General features: G+C 43.3%; 1 protein-coding gene across 4 annotated transcripts in view; it reads right to left on the reverse strand.

The window, feature by feature from the left end:
* The window catches only part of arhgef18b (rho/rac guanine nucleotide exchange factor (GEF) 18b), a 128,741-nt gene that overhangs the window by 86,635 nt on the left and 25,451 nt on the right, over window positions 1–16,655 (reverse strand). For 2 of the 4 annotated variants that reach the window (XM_069928025.1, XM_069928028.1), the window contains exons 2-7: window positions 16,419–16,599; window positions 10,947–11,061; window positions 8,805–8,862; window positions 7,428–7,469; window positions 5,368–5,391; window positions 782–862 (exon numbers count right to left, since the gene is read on the reverse strand). In XM_069928025.1, the coding sequence (XP_069784126.1) occupies window positions 782–862; window positions 5,368–5,391; window positions 7,428–7,469; window positions 8,805–8,862; window positions 10,947–11,061; window positions 16,419–16,599 (501 nt within the window). The remainder of the gene's footprint in view (window positions 1–781; window positions 863–5,367; window positions 5,392–7,427; window positions 7,470–8,804; window positions 8,863–10,946; window positions 11,062–16,418; window positions 16,600–16,655) is intronic. The other 2 variants (XM_069928027.1, XM_069928026.1) reach the window with 2 other exon arrangements.

Consider the following 16,655-nt stretch of genomic DNA (forward strand, 5'->3'; position numbering starts at 1 on the left):
CTAAATTTAAAACTAAATTTAGAAGTTGGATATGACCATTAGACATAGAAGCAGAAATAGGCTATTTAGCCCATCAGGTCTTCCCCACCATTTAATCAGGAGCTGATCCATTTCCCTACTCGATCACATTGCCCGACCTTCTCCCCAAAACCTTTGATCCCCTAGCTTATCAAGAACTTAACAATTTCTGCCTTAAATACACCCAATTGCCTGGCCTGGCAACAAATTCCACAGATTTATCACCATCTGGCTGAAGAAATTCCAACGCATCTCTGTTCAAAGCAGACGCCCTTCGATCCTAAAGAAGTCCAAGATCCTCTCACCAGGGGGAACAACCTTTCTACTTCTATTCTGTCCATGCTTTTCAACATTTGAAAGGTTTTAATGAGATCACCCCTCATTCTCCTAAATTCCAACGATTACAAGCTACAAGCTGGAAAACGCTCCTTGTATGATCATACCTGGAATCATCCCAGCAAACCTCCTTTGAACCCTCTCCAATGTTTGCACATCCTTTTCTAATTGAGGAACCTAAAACTGCTCACAATTCTCCAAGTGAGGTCTTACCAGTGCCTTATAGAGCTTCAACATCACATCTCTGCTCTTATATTCTCTTCTACTTGAAATGAATGCCAGCATTGCATTTGCCTTCTTCACCATAGCCAGCAAAGTAAAAACAAAAAGGAGTGTTTTATTGATCACATGGTCTGTTGGGGTTTGAACATTCGATGCAGATCTCCCAAAATCAATACATCTCAAAACAAAATGTCTAGGAACCTACTCGGCAAGGAATTCCATCCAGGTTAGATTGTGTGGGGACGCAGAGTGGTGCAGTGGTGCAGATCCTGATGCTGTTCTTGCACTGCAGAGAAAAAAAAATCCAGTCAGAACAAGATATGTAAAATGGGACAGAGGAAAGGGCTCCTTGACCATGGGGCCTCTGAGACTCTGCTCCACTGAAGCATTAAAGGTCAGGAAGCTGATTCTTGAGAGGGAACCGGAAATATATTACTGCTTCACATTAGGAGGGCTGACGTGAAGGAATATATGGCACCTGAGACGCAAGCTCAACAACTGAGCACCCCTCAGGCCTGCTGCAACTTCCTGGCGAGTTCACCCCCTGATAAGAGGCTGCTTATACAGGAAGTGGCACCACAATCACACAATGGTCAGTCCTCAGGACGTCAAACCACTCTAACACCCATGCACAGAGTGAGCTAAATCCGCATCATGTGACATTTGAAACCCCTAAATGCATCTCCTAAATAATTCAAAACTGAAGTTTAAATTATCCCATGCTAGTGTATCTCTGGTTTTAGTAACCTCGGGTGCTCATGATTGGGAATTACTCTTTTGCAACACGCATGTAGACACTAATCTCTGTCTTTTCAGTTTCGCAATATTTTTATGCAGCCTCTGCTTCAAAGACTTGCTCGTGAAGTAAGGCATAAGACTGCTATAGAGGTTTTGTTCTTTACACTGCCTCAGGAATTCACCTTGAACTTAATGTGGGTTCTACTGCACCAGAATGCCCCCCCCTCCCCGCCCTGTGATTTCTTTTGTGAAATTGTTTATGTCAAATTAATTGTGATTTTTTTTGTACCACATGATATCAAAACATTTTTGTTTGCTTGTAATTTCACCTATGAATGAGAAGATTCAAGTCCAAATGACATAATCCGGACTTGTATGTATAAAGTGAAGGGAGGAAGATTTATGGGAGACATCAGGGGTAAGTATTTTACACAAACAAGTGGTGGGTGCCTGGCATGCCTTGCCAGGGGTGGTGGTGGAGGAGGTTGAAACATTAGGGGCATCTGAGAAACTCTTAAATAGGCATGTGGATGAAAGAAAATAGAGGGTGACGAGGTAGGAAGGGTTTAGTTTTTCTGTAGAAATATATAGGTTGGCACAACATCAAGGTCAAAGGGCCTGTACTGTGCGGTAATGCTTTATGTTCTATAATTGAAGCCAGACCACAATTGATCTAAATCCTGCCAGAGTACTTATAATTTCCACGCCTGACACAGAGGTATTTACAGACAAATATACTTCCAATGTTGCACATTCATGGATTTATTAATGTACTGGCTGTCATGGCCAAACTGGACCCAGACCTCTTATCAGAATGTACACAGACCTCATGTGTACAGTTGGATCCATCAGGTTCTGTTCAGGTAGCTCGGGTTCAACCTGGACTGACACAGCTGGTTGGTGCTGTGGTTTGGTAACTGGAGGAGAGCAAGCTGCTCTCTTGATCCCGAGTCAGGAGCTTGAACCTCACTATAGCAGTTTAAGGACTTTAAATCAATCTGGAACTAAGAAGCAAATAACAGTTTCAGTGTCAAAATCAATGCATTTTCAGACTACATGCTTCATGGGAGGAGGTCTGGATCCTTACCGGATACCCTCTATGTGTCCCCAGACCTGTCTATGGGACTGACTCTAAATGTCTGCCTAAATGGACTCAATATTTACGTGGGGAATAAAACAAAAGTGATCACACCTGTAAATTTAAAAATGCCCAAATGCAGATCTGGCATCCGTCAGAGATGACACATTGAGGCCCCAGCTGAAGTCTGGAGGTCGATGTAAAAGACCCTTGGCTCATGAAGCAGTTGTCATCAACAATATATATAGTGTCCCTCAGTTGTCCGTAAGCCTTGCTTTGCCAAATTGACTGCCGTATTTCTTTCTTTCTGGTAGTATCTGAGCATGCTGTAGGCATTTTTGACAGGGATCTTTGAAAGTGTGCAGGTGCCTGGGATTGCATCAATATTGACACAATATAAAATGAAACCCATCATCTTAAGTTACACAAGTCAGATAGATGTCCTGGCAAAATTTAACCGCTTGTGCATTGTTTTCGGCAGAAGGATGTTACGTTCTCTCCCTCGTACCTCCCACTGGCACCTGAGGGCTTCAGCAGTTTCTGATGCAGTGATTAAATTGTGGTTCCAGGTGATTTTTCGCAGAACCAACATCAGGACAATAGACAATAATATGGCCAGGCTTCAACATAATGGATGAGTGAAGAAACCTTTCATGACTTACTGTTGTAGGAAAATCAGCTGGATGAATTCCTTGGAAAACTTTGTTTAAACTGAGGATATGGAGTGGTTTTTAAATGGGCTGAATGGCAGAAGACAGAGAGAGGTAGAGTGGCAGAGACATAGCTTTATGCTGAAAGGTGAAAGGTTTTGGGGAAACTTCTTCACTCAGAGAGTGGTGAGAGTTTGGAATCTGACGTAAGAGTGGCCTCTCTTAAGTTTTAAAAATAAATTGGATATTTACATAGATGGGAGTGGTCTGGAGGGTTATGGAATGGGTGCAGATCAGTGGGACTGAAGCAGTGGTTCTCAACCTTTTTCTTTCCACTCATATATCACCTTAAATAATCCCTTACTACCCATGGTACATAGGATGCCATAGGTGCTCTGTGGTTAGTAAGGGATTACTTAAGGTGATATGTGTTTGGAAAAAATGATTGAGAACCACTGGACTAGAGGAATGATGTTTCGGCATAGACCAGAAGGGCTGAATGGTCTGTTTTCTGTGCTATTGTTTTGTATGGTTTCTAAAACAATTTTTTTTTGGAGAAAGTGGTCTTGTTTCATGCTTAGCCAACTAATACAGTCTGTAGGATCTCCATGGGTCCTGTTTATGGAGTCACAATTCAGGGCCTTGCCTTGTAACGTATGGGAGTTGTAGGATAATTGCGGGTAATTGGCTGGCACTGGCTCGTACGCCGGAAGGGCCTGTTACCGTGCTCTATGTCTAAAAAAACTATCATAGTAAAACTAAGTAGTTCATTCACCTATACCCAGTTGTTTATCTTTGACCTAACAAAAAAAAATTCTATCAGTTAGCATCCCATCCTAAAATCCATGAAAAAAAAGTCATTCAAATAGTAATCAGGTGTTCAACAGTAGATTTTATGTAGCAGGACATCATCATTTAGACCCGAATAGCCTGAGATTGTCTGATCTTGGAAGCTAAGCAGGCTCAGGACTGGTCAGTACTTGGAGGGGAGACCGCCTAGGAACTTTAGGTTTCTGTCAGGGGATTTGGACAAAGTGGCAATTCTCTGTCTGCCTTTCGGTACACAAAAGCTAAAAAGAACTTTATGTATTCTAAATGTTGTGTTACGTTTCCAATAATGGAACCTTTTAAAATACTTAATAATTTGAAAAGAAAATACTCTTTGGGGTTTTCATATTCTCAGTTTTACTGCCAGCACAGAAGCTTCAATTCCTGCTTCTTCAGCTTGTTAGCTCAATTCGGTCCTTCATAGGATTGGTAGCTGGTTTCAACTAATTGTGAGCAGTGGTACAGTGGACCCTGAGCTTAGAAAGTTTCTGAGTCCAATTCGCATTCGAAAATCTGTGGCTCAAAACCAAGGCTGACACTTAGAGGGCAGTGCTGCACTGTTAGACGCCATTAAGTCAAGTGTTCATCTGCTCCCTTTAAGTAAATGCAAGGGATGCAGTGAAAAATAGGTGCGACCAAAATTCCTCCCAGTAACCTGGCCCATCTGCAGCAAACAGGGCTTGCAGATCCAGGTCTTGCAGATCCAGGGCTTTCCTCCAATAACTAGTAAAAGGGATTCGTTGGGATTTCAGATACCATGAGAGGTATTAATGAGATGCAGTACAAAAACACAGAAATGCTGGAGGAACTCAGGTGGTCTGAGTTGGCTAAGATCTATTAGTGACGTTTCGGGCCTGAGCCCTTCTTCAAGGTATAAGCAAAAGGCAGGCAGGCATCTGAATAAAGACAGGAGAGAGAAAGGGGGAAGAATGGGAGGGGGAGGAGTCCACACCAACAGACAAAAGGTGTTAATCCGACCTTGAAGCAAATTAAAGTAACAGCTAACAGTCCACAAAGCCCATTCTTTAACTGGGAGCAATGGTTAGAGATCGGAGCAGGTGTCCCTTTATTTACCTCCCATCTCAGAAGATTGAAGAAGCATTAATCACTCCCAAAACACCGAGGAGGATCATTTAGCAAATGGTTAGTGCAGCGGTTAGCACCACGCTGGTACAGTGCCAGTGGTCGGGACTGTTGTTCGGATCCCATGCTGATGTAAGGAGTTTGTAACTTCTCCCAGAGGCTCCGGTTCCCCCTACCCTTCAAATCATACCAAGGGTTGTAGGTCGATTGGGTGACCAGTACTGAACATAGAATTTTATTTGAGCCAACAGATAAAATAGTTTATTTAAAAAAAACCTTTTAAATGGCTTCTTAAACCGAGGAAAAGAGAGCAGAGTGGAGAATGGGATGAGATTGCCTCTGGGACGACAGGGACTGGGGTTGCAAAGCAGCACATGATGCGAGAAGCGGAGACACATATTGGAAGGTGCTCACCTGCTCACTGCATTATTGCACTGTCTGAGGGGAGGGAGAAAATTAGATACTGGATTAGAGATCAACTGAATCATTTGAAATGCAGTTTATCTTCCCTCTTTGGGACTTACAGAGATAAGTCTCTCCCCAAGTCAAAAATGTCAATTACTTCATTCAACCAAACAAATCAAAATGGATTTCAAGATTAGCAAAGGTCAGGACCCTATTAGTTAACGATTAATGTGTGACTGTATGATAAAAATGTAATGCAACTTCTAGTTAATCCAAGTAAATTGATCTCAACGATGAGTCTAAAGCAGACCCAGGCGAGAAAGAATAGCGCTGAAGGCCAGAGGTCAAAGTTGACTCTTGCTCTCAATTCTGCTGCAGTCACCAGACATCAGGCCTCCCGTCATCATTTGTCAGGCGATGACAGTGGTTGAGTTTATCAACATGATCATTGAAGCCAATGTCAATACCTAAAGGTTCATTCTCAACTTCTTGCAAACCTCCTTCCTGATGTTAGCAAAAAGGTGAGGGTGTTACAGAAGAATGAAACTAAGACAAAGGAAAGCAGGAAGTCAGGAGGAGGCAGTTCTTGAGAGGATAGTTCCCCTGTCATAAAGGTGAGTTGCTTTGGGAGAAATATATCCAGCTTCCCTGATTTAATTGGCAACTTAATTCATTGGAGAGGATGACTTAATTGTAAGAGAACACAAGTATTCATCAAGCAGTAGTAATGAAGAGTGGGGAAGAACATTGGAGCAGGTCCTGATTTTTTTTACAGCAGGGTTAATGTTGAATGACTGATCCAGTTGTTGAGAGTATCCCTGATTCCAGTCAGTTAATGAGTTCCTAAAAGATGAGTGAGGTTTAGAGCAGCAGCTGGCAGAATTACACACTGGCTTTGAACATTAACACAGGCGGCCACTTGGCCTGTTGTTTATGTGCCGACTCTTCAAATGGCCTGTCAATCAATCCCACTCCCATATAACCATATAACCATATAACCACTTACAGCACAGAACAGACCAGTTCGGCCCTACTAGTCCATGCCGTAGCAAATCCCCACCCTCCTAGTCCCACTGACCAGCACCCGGTCCATACCCCTCTAGTCCCCTCCTATCCATGTAACGATCCAGTCTTTCCTTAAATGTAACCAATGATCCCGCCTCGACCACGTCTGCCGGAAGATCATTCCACATCCCCACCACCTTCTGCGTAAAGAAATTTCCCCTCATGTTCCCCTTATAATTTTCCCCCTTCAATCTTAAACCATGTCCTCTAGCTTGAATCTCCCCTTTCTTAATTGAAAAAGCCTATCCACATTTACTCTGTCTGTCCCTTTTAAAATCTTAAACACCTCTATCAAGTCCCCTCTCAATCTTCTACGCTCCAGAGAAAAAAGCCCCAGTCTGCACAACCTTTCCCTGTAACTCAGACTCTGAAATCCTGTCAACATTCTCGTGAACCTTCTCTGCACTCTCTCTATTTTGTTTATATCTTTCCTATAATTTGGTGACCAAAACTGTACACAGTACTCCAAATTTGGCCTCACCAATGCCTTGTACAATTTCATCATAACCTCCCTACTCTTGAATTCAATACTCCGATTTATGAAGGCCAACATTCCAAATGCCTTCTTCACCACACCATCTACCTGAGTATCAGCCTTGAGGGTACTATTTACCATAACTCCTAAATCCCTTTGTTGCTCTGAACTCCTCAATTGTTTACCATTCAATGTATATGACCTATTTAAATTTGCCTTTCCAAAATGCAGCACCTCACATTTATCTGTATTAAATTCCATCAGCCATTTCTCAGCCCACACCTCCAGCCTTCCTAAATCACCTTTTAATCTACGGTAATCTACCTCACTGTCCACAACACCACTAATCTTTGTGTCATCCCCTTTGGTCTTTCCCTATGGACCTGCACACCTTTCCTTTGCAAGTTTTCAATTAATTTCACAATAGAAAAGTTTACTTATTGGCTTGAATTTAACTTTCTAAATTGGCATTCAATATTTCTGTAGCCTCTTGTGCCAGTTAATAAATGATAAGTGGGATGTGACTAACCCATGAAAGGCCTTCAGTTCTTGCAGTACTTGTTGAACCAACCTGGAAGACAAGGAAAAAGAAAAGTTTCAGTAGAGAATGCACCTGTCAGTTGGTGTTACTGCATTCCTTGGTTTTTTTGGAGGATGAAATACCTCCAAAAGTCTGTTTGAATCTGGCACTGTCGGCAAGGAGTTTGCACATTCTCTCCATGATCTCTGTGGGCTTTCCTTGGGTGGTTCGGATTCCTCCAACCCTCCTTTGTCTCAGTTTCATTCTTCCTTAACACCCTCACCTTTTTGCTAACATCAGAAAGCAGGCTTGCAAGAAGGTGAGGATGAACCTTTAGGTATTGGCATTGGCATGACTGTCATGAAACTTGTCGGTTGTAGGTTAAGTGGGTGTAATTGGACGGCACAGGTCTCAATGGCCAGAATCGGATTCTACCATGTTGCCAATAAAATTTAAATTGAAAATTAATGGTTGAAAATTCTATCTTTACATCGTATGACCTATTTCTCTTGGAAAACACTCTCTTAGGAATTTGTGAGACCAGGTCGCATTCCAAAAATCCAGCTAGATTAACAATCCGTGCACCCTCGAAAGGGAGTGGTGCAGTGTCGGACGCTCCATCGTGCAGATTAAACTAGGATGCAGGGTTGGATCAAGGCCAACTGATGCCCGAAGCACAGGCCCTCGACCCTTCCTTTGTCTAATTGACATTAAGACTCAATAAGGGCTGAATGTGAAATATTAGATAAAAAATTTAGTTTTCTTCCAGGCTAGACGATGTTTTTTTTTTAAATTTATTGTGAGGGCCCCTAGTTCAGCTGCACCATGGTAAATCCGGCACTGGAGAAAACTCTGGAGTGACCCCTTCCCTGGGTGCCCTAAGCATGATCTTATTTTGTTTAATGGTTGATCCAGGCCTGATTGGATCTAAACAATTCCATGGCATCATTTTGTACAATACCAGAGAATTTATGCTCTGAACTGATACTTAACCCAGGAAACACAGAGTCTGGTGATTACTTGTGGGATTTTGTCATGCATAAATTGGTGGTTGCATACAAATTGCTGCATTAAACAGTGCCTGGACTTAGAGGAGTACATAAAGAGAGACTGCCCTGGTTGCAAAATATTATTATATGTTTTCTTTTTCCCATGAGGAGACCTGGGATTGTCCCATGTTTGGGATTAGCTGGAATTAAAGACTACAAACAAGTGGTTGGGAGCAAGTGCTGGGTAGGATTGGGGAGATGGATGTAGTGTGGAAAGGAACAGTGATAGAACAGTCCAAATTACCCTGCTGATAAAAGACTCTGTGATAGCCAATGACAGAGAGATTAGTGTGGGGAACAGAAGCGCTGGCTCCGGCGGGGCTGTATTTATACGTACAAGTGGTTCGGCTCCAGATTTTCTTTCTCCTCTTGATTCTCTGGGGAAGTTCGGGATTCTGGTGTGAAGGAAAAGAAAAAAAAAACTAGTGATTTCTCTGTGAATCTGAAGAATCCAGAATTAACACTTTCTTCAAACTACTTTTTCGATTAGTTGAGAAAAACTACGGTCAGTACGTCACCTCAGGCAGTGGATCTTGTCCCAGAACAGAGTTCTTCATCCCAAAGTAGGAGTCTTGCCCCAATCCCAGAGTCAAACTCTGAATGTCCCAGTTCAAGAGTAAGGGACTGTCCTAGACCTAGAGTAATGATCCTGGTTAAGCTTGTGGATCCCAGTCACATATTTGAGGCTCTCACTCCCAGCGTGAGTCTCAGTCCCAGGGTGGTTGTTCCTGTCCCACAATTCGACAGGTGTATCGTGGAGAGCATTCTGACCGGTTGCATTACTGTCTGGTATGGATGTGCCAAAGCATGGGACAGATACACGGGACAGAGGTTTGCTAACTCGGCCAATGACATCAAGGGCACCAGTCTTCACTCCATCGAGAACACCTGTCACAGGCAGTGTCTTAAGAAAGTAGCCTCTATCCTCAAGGACACCCCACCCCCAACCCGAGCATGCCTTCTTCACTCTGCTCCCATTGGGGGAAAAAGGTACAGGAGCCTGAAGACGAGCACTTAGCGGGACAGGGACAACTTCTTCCCCACTGCCATCAGATTTCTGAATGGAAAATGAGGCACAGAGACTACCTCACTTTCTCCTATTTTCTTGCACTGTTCATTTATTTTGAGGTGTAATTTATACCAATATTTGCTCTGTGATACGCTGCTGCAAAACAACAAATGTCATAACAAATAAATTTTGATTCTGATTCTTTCAATGAGCCAGTGTGATCCCATTTCCCCGATTTGCTCTCAGAGAAAGGACAAGCAAGCAGGAATTAAAACAGAAATAAAAACGGAAAAATAAGACAAGCTATGAAAGTAATTCACGCATTTGATTCCAGTGATTTTCCGTATTGAAGGGGTGGTACGGATAGTGTAGCGGTTAGCACATTGTTATTACAGTGGCAGGAATCCAGATTCAAATCCACAGGTGTCTGGAAGGAAATTTTACCTACTCCCCATGTTTACATGGTTTTCCTCTAGATGCTCTGGTTTTCTCCCACATTCCAAACACGGACAGGGTTCGTAGGTTAATTGGTCACGTGGGTGTATTTGGCTGGTGGCCAGAAGGGCCTGTTGTATCTCTAAATTAAATTAATTTAAAAAACTGGGGACTACATGGGTTTGCTGCGTTCTTCTAGCCTCCACTCTGAATCCACTGTCTATGGCTGTGGTGGAACTTCACAGTTGTTGACTGCTTGCCATTTTACCTGTGAGAGTCCAGGCAGCAAGGGCTCTCCGCCATCTTCCCTAGTCCTTTTCAACAGCCACAGAGAGGGGAGGGAGCCAGGGTGCTGAGGCCAATCCTTGGCGAACCTCCCGTTGCCTTTTTTGAAGGCGAGCAAAAAGGCCCAATCCAAGGGTGAAGGCTGGGCCAAGTCAAAGGCTCAGAGCCACTCATCACTGGCGCCACTAAGGGGGTGCGGACTGTACCAAGTGACACCATCAGAGGGAGTGACACCAAAATCACTGTCTATAAAATTTTTGTGCAGTGTTTCAGCAGAAATTTATTATTTTTTATAAAAATATCCCTGTAGTTAGTTATAACAACAAAAACATTTTTTTGTAAGCCCAGCTTACATGTATCAATATACCTACAAGGCTAAAACTCGATGCTCATTTACTTTTTGAATCTTCTAATGTGCTCCGGTCAGAGTTGTCGTTATTACCAAATTACAATGATGGTTTGAATCTCATGGCATCGTCTGCCCGCGCCACCAGCACGCGCTGTTGTTTTCATTGCTGCTGGTGTTTTTATAGTCACTGTTTTTGTCAAATTTTCTGGTGTTTTAGCTACAATATTGTGGTCATTAGTATTTGTGAACCTAGATCAATAACTTTTTAAAGAATAATGTAGTAATTAAAGGAAGAGAAGGGGTGGTGACACCATGAGTTACTGCACTGGGTGACAACAATGTCACTGCCATTCAGGGTTGAGCACTGATGATGGTGGGGCCCTGTTAAGTTCTTCACCAACCTGTATCTCTGGACTGGGATGTAGCCACATTCCGGAAAGAGAGATTCTGAATCCCCTTGAAGGAGTAGGAGCAGTCTGCATCCAACCGTGGCCGCATCTCTGTTCTCTCAATTTCCTGGAAATAACAAGCAAGAACACTAAATGTTTGATTCGAATTCACTCTCATGGAATAATAGGTCAGTTACATGACAGAGGAGGACATTTGGACCATTCTGCTGGTGCTGACTCCCAAGCAGAACAATCTCATCAGCCCCATTCTCGTTTAAATGCCAGTCAAATTCCTTGAATGGTTATGTTTTTAACAGTCTTATATAGTGAGCTCAAGTCATAACGACTCACTCCAATAACAAACAACAGTATTCCTTCACATTCTCCATCGATTTGTCCATCAAAATGTTAAATCCACGAGTCCTGGTGTTCAAACCATTTTCTAATAGAACCAACTTTTCTCTATTTACTTTACATTCACAAACTTAGCAAACACCAGAGGACATGTATACAAATTGAAGGGAGGGAAGTTTAGGGGAGACATCAGTTGTAAGTTTTTTTTTACACAGAGAGTTATGGGTGCCAGGAATGCCTTGCCAGAGGATGAAACATTGGGGACATTTAAAAGACTTCGAGACAGGCCCATGGAGGGAAGAAAAATAGAGGGTTACAGGGTAGGGAGGGTTTAGTATTTGTTTTAAGGAATATATGGGTCGGCCCAACATTGAGAACCGTACTGTGCTGGAGTGTTCTATGTTCGAGAGCTGCGATTTAGGCCATCTCTATCAAATTTTCTCTTCATCTTCCTTTCTCTAAAGAGAACAAACCCAGTTTTCCAATCTATCTTTGTAACTGAAATGCCTGGAATGATTTTGTACATTCACGTGCTTTCTCAAGTGCTGTGACCAGAATGGAAGCAACACCTGTACTTAAATTGGGACTGACCAGTTCTGAACAAGTTCCGCATAACCCGTCTGCTTTTGTACTACATGTACTTTTGAAACCTAGAATCCCAAATGGTTTAATAAACACTTTCTCAACATATTTTGTCAGTTTTTATACAGAAGAACCAGATTCTCCACACTGTTTAGAACAGAGATCTGCCTGGGTATAAAGTTAAAATCTGAGACAGACCAGACCTGAAATGGTCAATTCAAGATATATTTATTGTCACGTAATAAAACAGATGTAATATTACACGGGATTGCATCGAGTCTGCCATGAGGGAGACAAAAAATCACCATCAGCAGAAATTGCCTGCTGTCCCTTACAGTCAGAGAAAGAGAAGCAAAACAGAGTCCCTTCAGAGTCGGTTAGTGTCTGTGGATTCGTCTCCAGCGTTCCTGCAGCCTCTGCAGCCGCAGACTTCAGTCCAAACCATCGGCAACCTGAGCTTCAGATCCAAACTTCCAATGTGATCAGGAAGCCCCTTGGGAGCCCCTTCCACCCAAGACACCCCATCACATCCCGGTTCTTATACCTGGTACTCCCTCAGCCAGTCTGCAGCAGACCACAGCCTGGTGTGAGCCCTTTGACCACAAGTCACTGACAGCCCACTGCCTGTGTGCCCTTCAGCCACACAGCCCCTCACTGGTTCGTCACCATGGTCACTGTCCCATCGGGTCATTTCCTCTGCTTCTCCTCAAACCTGGGTGGTGGGGGGGGGGCATTCTTCTGGTGCCCTGAGCCAGTCTGCTACCCCAGACACTGAAAATACTTCCCCAGAGTCTGCTACCCCTCAAGGACACAGTCCAGACTCCAAGGTCACAGGATGTTAAAATAAAACACCATTGGCTCCTTTAACAGGCAATTTAAAGCCTGGAGGGAGCAGTCGGGAGCAGTCGGTAGTTGGACGGAGCAGTAGGTCCCCACAAGGGAGCACGGAGTCTCCGCTCCCTGCGTCCGCTCCAGCAGACTTGGCAGTTCAACCATTTTTTTTAAACAAAAGGAAGCCGATTTTTTTTTAAGCTTCACTTTAGAGATGCCCTTCTTTCAATTCTCCTCTTCTCCACTGCTTAAGAAATGGTCTCGCCTCCACCAGAGAAATTAAATGCAGGTGGGCAACCACTTTATAGACTCCTCTGTTCAGTCCACAGCAGAGTTCCCTTCTCAGCCCGACTCTGACACTGACCTCTGTGTCCTGGGCCTTCTGCCTTCCTTTGAGGATGGCCAAATCGACGAGCAGCACCTCATGAATACATTGCAGCTCTTGGAGATGTTGCTGAATTAAACATGCTCAGGAAACAACTCCACTTTACAACCTCCACAAATGTGATTTTATATCTTTGTTTCAATTTGTTTCTTTTTTTCTCTCTCCAACTGCCAGATTTTAAAGTAATTATTACTTTGACAACTTAGGTCTGTACCAATCACAATTTCTCCCCTCTCTCCAGGCTTTTTCAGGTGCATTCTATGCTAAGAACATACCTGAAGAAGCAGAGGCAGCCCTTTAAATTGCCGTTCAGGCGGCAGCGTTTAAAGCGCAACGCTGGGCACCTGAAGGACACAGCCGCACAGGATACGGCTCTGAGCACACTCCGGCTCCTGCCCAGTGTCAGCTGTGATCAGCAACCTCACCCTTTAACATGCGCTTTCAGCCAGCTGCATTCAGGTTTCTGGGGGAGCCACTGAGCTGAGCTGATTATCCCTCTCGGAGGAGGGTTACGTAGCTCGACTCAAGAGTGCCTCCTGCACATTCAGGTGGCCTCAAAACAGCCGCATATTGCCTAAACATGCGGCTTTACATGCGTGGCAATTGACCACCTGAAAGTGCCTTCTTTCTCACTCATTCTCTCTTTCTTACTCACTACTCTGTCTCTATCTCTCTCCCTCTCTCACACTCATTCATTTTCTCTGTCTATCTCTCTCTCTCGTTCTCTCTCTATCTCTCTCTCTCTCACTTTCTCTTGCTCATTCATTCTCTTTCTCTCTTTTCCGTCCCTTAATACTTTCTCACTTTTCCAGCTCTGATGAATGGTCTGATTCTCTCTCCACACATGCTGCATGACACGCTGAGGGCTTCCAGTACTCCCTCTTATTGATACTAAAACAGTTTGTGTTTAATATTGCACAGTTCTTTATGGAGAGCTTCTTGTGGACAGTCCAACTGCCATCTTTTCTCTGTTACAACAACAATTGTATTGAAAAAGTTATTCAGTGGCTTAAAGTACATTGGGACGTTATGAGGTGATGTAAGACTTGGTATAACGAAGTTAGTCCCTCTCCCAGAACTTACTTAATAAGATATAGCCAACAACATGGTTGGAATTCATTGCTCTATCCCAGGTGGTTGGTCTTCCTCTCAGGTCACTGCAATCCATGTGATGAAGGTGGTTGAACACCATTGGTGGGAATACCTTCATCATCCCCTGTCATCGTTCAAACGGACTACCCAGCAATATCTTGCCGGGTCACTGGCATTGTAACAGCATTACCCTAACCGTACCTCCTGTGATGGTTTCAGTGCTGACCAGGATTTGACTCTTGTTTTCATTTAGAACAATGTGCTCTTTAATGACCGAACACATTGCCACCAGCTCCTTGTCACTTTGCACATTAAAAAGGGCCAAAGTTAGCTCAAAACAAGCACATGAAAGTATTTCTCTTACAGATGTGGGAGAAAGGTCCAGATTGTCTGAAATCTGTGTTTTGTATAAAATATACGCCAGGAATTACATGTGTTTACAGTCATTGGTGATTGATTCCCACAAGATGATTTCAAAAGGAAATATTGTAAACACTGAAAATCCACAATAAAAACAACAGAAGTGCTAAAACAGCTCAACAGGCCCAGTAATACCGGAGGGGAAAGAACCAGTATGGGTACTTAAGGTCAATGGTGCTTCATCAGAACTGGGGGATGTAGGGGTGAAACAGGTTTTAACTTAAAGAGATACAGGGAGAGGTAGAGCGATCTAGAGAGAAAGTTGGTTTGAAGTGGAGGACGGGGAGGATTGAATGATACATGTAGTATCCGTATGGAAAAGATGTAGATATTTGATTGGAATCTGAAATACGAGAAGAAGACAGAAGGAATGGCCAGAAACAAGACTGGAATGAACAGCAAACAATACAGCACAATACAGGCCCTTCAGCTCATAATGTGTGCTGACCCAGCCTCAAAGTAACTTTTCCCAACCTCACAGCCAATAACCCTCTCTTTTACTTACATCCAAAAGCCTTTTAAATGTCCCTATTATACCAGCCTGCACCGCTGCAATGCATTCCAGGCACCCATCACTCTCTGTGTAAAATACTTACCTCTGATATCTTCCCAAAACTTTACTTGCCTCAAATAGATGTCCTCTGGTGTTGGCCATTGCCACACAGGGCAAAAGGTGCTGGATGTCCACCCTATATACACCTTGCCCCTCATTCTCCATCGCTCTCAAGGCAAAACGTCCCAGCTCGGTCAACCTTCGTAAGTCACATTCTCCAATCCAGGCAATGGTTTATGATCTGAGACAGAGGTCGGTCCTGGAATTCTGTGGCTAACTCTATTGCCACTGAGCTGAGAGGTGGTGATTCAGAGATTTAAATACAAAAGTTTAGTCTGACTCCCTGGGGCAATGTTGAGAAAGTTCTACATTGGCAGAAAAGTTAATATTTGGATGAGACTTTAAACTGAAGCCCATCTTCTTTCCTTGAATGTTAAAGAACTCAATTCATGATTCCAAAGTAGATCAGAGAGTACAGGTGGAGTTTTTGCTGGTATCTACTTCCACTGAATATGTTGCTCAACATTAATGGGTTGCCATTTTCCTCCCTTATAATTTTGATCACGTGGCAAACATACTTAATTGGCTGTAAAATGCTCTAGGATTTTTTTTTAAGGGATGTGCTGGAACAATGCAAATCTTTCATAGGATTGTGGAATTGCTACAGTGGGAAACAGTTTAGGTGAATTTAACACAATGATTTATTTTATCTTTTTCTTTAAAGGGAGCAAGAGCAGATATAAAGCAATTGGCTAAAATGCTGGAAGCTGTGAGAACAAGCCCCACAACAATGGGGAAAACCATGCTGAAACCAACAACAGGTGGCATGGTTAGTGCAATGCTGATACAGCGATTAGGACCAGAGTTCGAATCTGTGAGGAGTTTGTACACACTCCCTGTGTCTGTGTGGGCTTTCCCCAGGGTGCTCCAGGTTCTTCCCACCCTTCAAAACATACCGGGAGTTGTAGCTCAAATAGATGTAATTGGATGGCACAGGCTCATGGGCCAAAAGGGCTGTATGTCTAAAAAAAAGTTTTTAAAACGACATCACAAAGGAAACTCGACAAAGGTGTTCAATGAATCACTTAATGGAAGTCCTCAATCTCAATGTAAGATTCACAAAAGGTGTTAAGGTGGACCTCACGTGCATTTAACACCATTAGAAGATAGTAATGCCATTTCTAGAGTTATGACAAAATCATTGGATTTACCCACCAGTCAGGTCTGAAATGGATAACTGGATCTATCATGATCCACTGGAAGTTACCTGCTCAGTCATCTCATCCTCAGGCGAGATTAATCGGGTCTTCCCTTGAATTCCAGTTACCTGCCTGTTGTCCTCTGTGATATGGCTTTGTAGCAACTCATAGGCTGATGGTTTGAACTGATCCTCGTCCTCTCTGTCACCTTCGCCGTCACTGTCGATTCCCAACAGATCGAGGCTGAGCCTGTGGAGCCAAGAGCCAAGATGAAGATAAGTATGATGGTCTCGTGTGAACAGGAT

The sequence above is a fragment of the Narcine bancroftii genome, chromosome 3 (genome assembly GCF_036971445.1).
Source record: "Narcine bancroftii isolate sNarBan1 chromosome 3, sNarBan1.hap1, whole genome shotgun sequence".
Lineage (NCBI taxonomy): Eukaryota > Metazoa > Chordata > Chondrichthyes > Torpediniformes > Narcinidae > Narcine > Narcine bancroftii.